Source organism: Tamandua tetradactyla, chromosome 3, assembly GCF_023851605.1.
Source record: "Tamandua tetradactyla isolate mTamTet1 chromosome 3, mTamTet1.pri, whole genome shotgun sequence".
NCBI lineage: Eukaryota > Metazoa > Chordata > Mammalia > Pilosa > Myrmecophagidae > Tamandua > Tamandua tetradactyla.
Genome location: NC_135329.1, coordinates 74361983 through 74364224, shown reverse-complemented (window position 1 = coordinate 74364224; position 2242 = coordinate 74361983). Strand labels below are relative to the sequence as shown.

General features: G+C 35.9%; 1 protein-coding gene across 1 annotated transcript; it reads left to right on the top strand.

Annotated features, from left to right (window-relative positions):
* The first annotated feature begins 979 nt into the window (after nucleotides 1-979).
* On the top strand, nucleotides 980-1900 carry LOC143675633 (olfactory receptor 7A10-like). Its single transcript, XM_077151731.1, has one exon. It carries the CDS (start codon nucleotides 980-982, stop codon nucleotides 1898-1900), a length of 921 nt encoding a protein of 306 aa, XP_077007846.1.
* The last annotated feature ends 342 nt before the right edge of the window (nucleotides 1901-2242 follow it).

Sequence of the window (2242 nt, the reverse complement as noted above, 5' to 3'; positions counted from 1 at the left end):
GAAAAATTTACAATGCTTGAATAAGTTTCTTTTTTGGTTTTGCATGTGTACATGCCATTCTTCCACAGCATTTGTGGAAAAGATCTCACACTTTCCATTAAATTGTTCTTGCCCCTATGTTAAATGTCAGTTGGCTGTACCTGTGTGAGTCTATTTTTGAGTTCCCTAACATCTGTATATGTCTCTATTGAGTTCCCACAGATTAGTTCACATGTCTATTACACCAATACAACATGGATTAATCAATGTGTCTTTATTGTTAGACTTGAAATCAGGTAGTATTGGTTCTACGACTTGGTTCTTTTTTCAGTATTTTCTAGGAAATCTAGGACTTCTGACTTTCATTATAAACCTTAAAATTATTGTGTCAAATATCTATGAACTAACTTCTTGCCATTGAGAATGGGGTTTAGTTGTAAGTGTAGATCAGGTGAAGATGTAATGGCATAATAACAGTATTGATCTTTCTAGCTATACAGATGGAAAAATGTTATTTGCTTTAATTTTTATTGAAACAATATATATAAAACATAAAATTTCACAGCCTAACCATTTTCAACAGTGCAATTTAATTAACAGTGCAATCGATTTAATATTGATTGCAATAAAAATATTGTGTTACCATCACCAACATCCTTGTACCAGCTTTTTCATCACATAGTGTAAAATAACTGGTCAAATGATTTTTGAATGAAATAAAGTCTAAGAGCATTTGAGGTGGAACATATTGTCTTGGGAAAACGTTTAAAATTATGGACAAGGATGGATTGTTAGCAATAGTATCAAGGAGAAGCAGAAACATTTGTTTACACTGACATTTTCAGAAAAAGGGAACTAAACTCTGTATAATTAATAAGAAATAATTAAGTTGATATATTTGCAATCAATACAAACCATGGCATTTATGTAATTTGCTGACATCTGCTTATACCTAAACCTGCCTTGCTCTCATCTCTGTTCCAGCAGTTTCATGAGTTACATGGAATTAGAGAATGAAACACGTGTTTCAGAATTTATCCTCCTGGGACTCTCAGAAGACACAGAAGTGCAGCCCCTCCTATTTGCTCTGTTCCTGATGATGTACCTGGTCACTCTCATGGGGAACCTGCTCATTATCCTGGCCACCATCTCTGATCCCCACCTGCACACGCCCATGTACTTCTTCCTTGCTAACCTGTCTTTTGCAGACATCTGTTTCACCTCCACCACTGTCCCAAAGATGCTGGTGAACATCCAGACACAGACCAAAACTATAAGTTATGGAAACTGCCTCACCCAGATGTATTTTTGTATGGTTTTTGGAGGATTAGACAACTTCCTCTTAACCGTGATGGCCTATGATCGCTATGTGGCCATCTGTCACCCACTGCACTACATGGTCATCATGAACCCCAGGCTCTGTGGTCTCCTGTTGCTGGCATCATGGATATTGAGTGTTCTGAACTCTCTTTTACATGGTCTAATGATTTTGCGATTGTCTTTTTGTACAGAGTTGGAAATTTCCCACTTTCTCTGTGAATTTACTCAAGTAATCCAAGTTGCATGTTCTGATACCTTTCTTAATGACCTAGTGATGTATTTTGCAACTGGAATTCTGGGTGGTATTCCACTCACAGGCATTCTTTTCTCTTACACTAAGATTGCATGCTCTATTTTGAGAATTTCATCACATGGAGGCAAGTATAAAGCATTTTCTACCTGTGGTTCTCATCTTTCAGTGGTGTCCTTGTTCTATGGCACAGCCTTTGGAGTGTATCTTAGCTCTGCAGCTACACAAAACACAAGGGCAAGTACAATAGTTTCTGTGATGTACACAGTGGTCACTCCCATGCTGAACCCGTTTATCTACAGTCTTAGAAACAAGGACATAAAGCATGCCTTAAAAATAATTTCCTGCTAAGACAGTCTGTATGTACAAGGATCCTTTGCCTCAAGTTCAGAAGCTTAATCTTCATTAACAGATGTTAAATACTGTGAAATGAAAATAAAATTACTTTTATCAATGTAAATAAAGTTAATATGCTATTTGCTTTATTGCTAGAACTTTATTTCTATTTTTCATCCATCAAAAACCATTATATATTTTGTATTTTCTTTAAATCATTTGACATCTAGGAATATATTCCCAAGATTCAGTATTGAGCCAAACTGTTCTGCCTGAATATTCAGTGGTAAATGTTTAACACAGGTCATTAGGAACATATAAATTTATTGTAATTAATGGAAGGTCTGAGGTGCATTG

Coding starts and splice junctions, on each gene's coding strand:
- LOC143675633 (XM_077151731.1), top strand. CDS start 980: ATGGAATTAGAGAATGAAACACGTGTTTCAGAATTTATCCTCCTGGGA.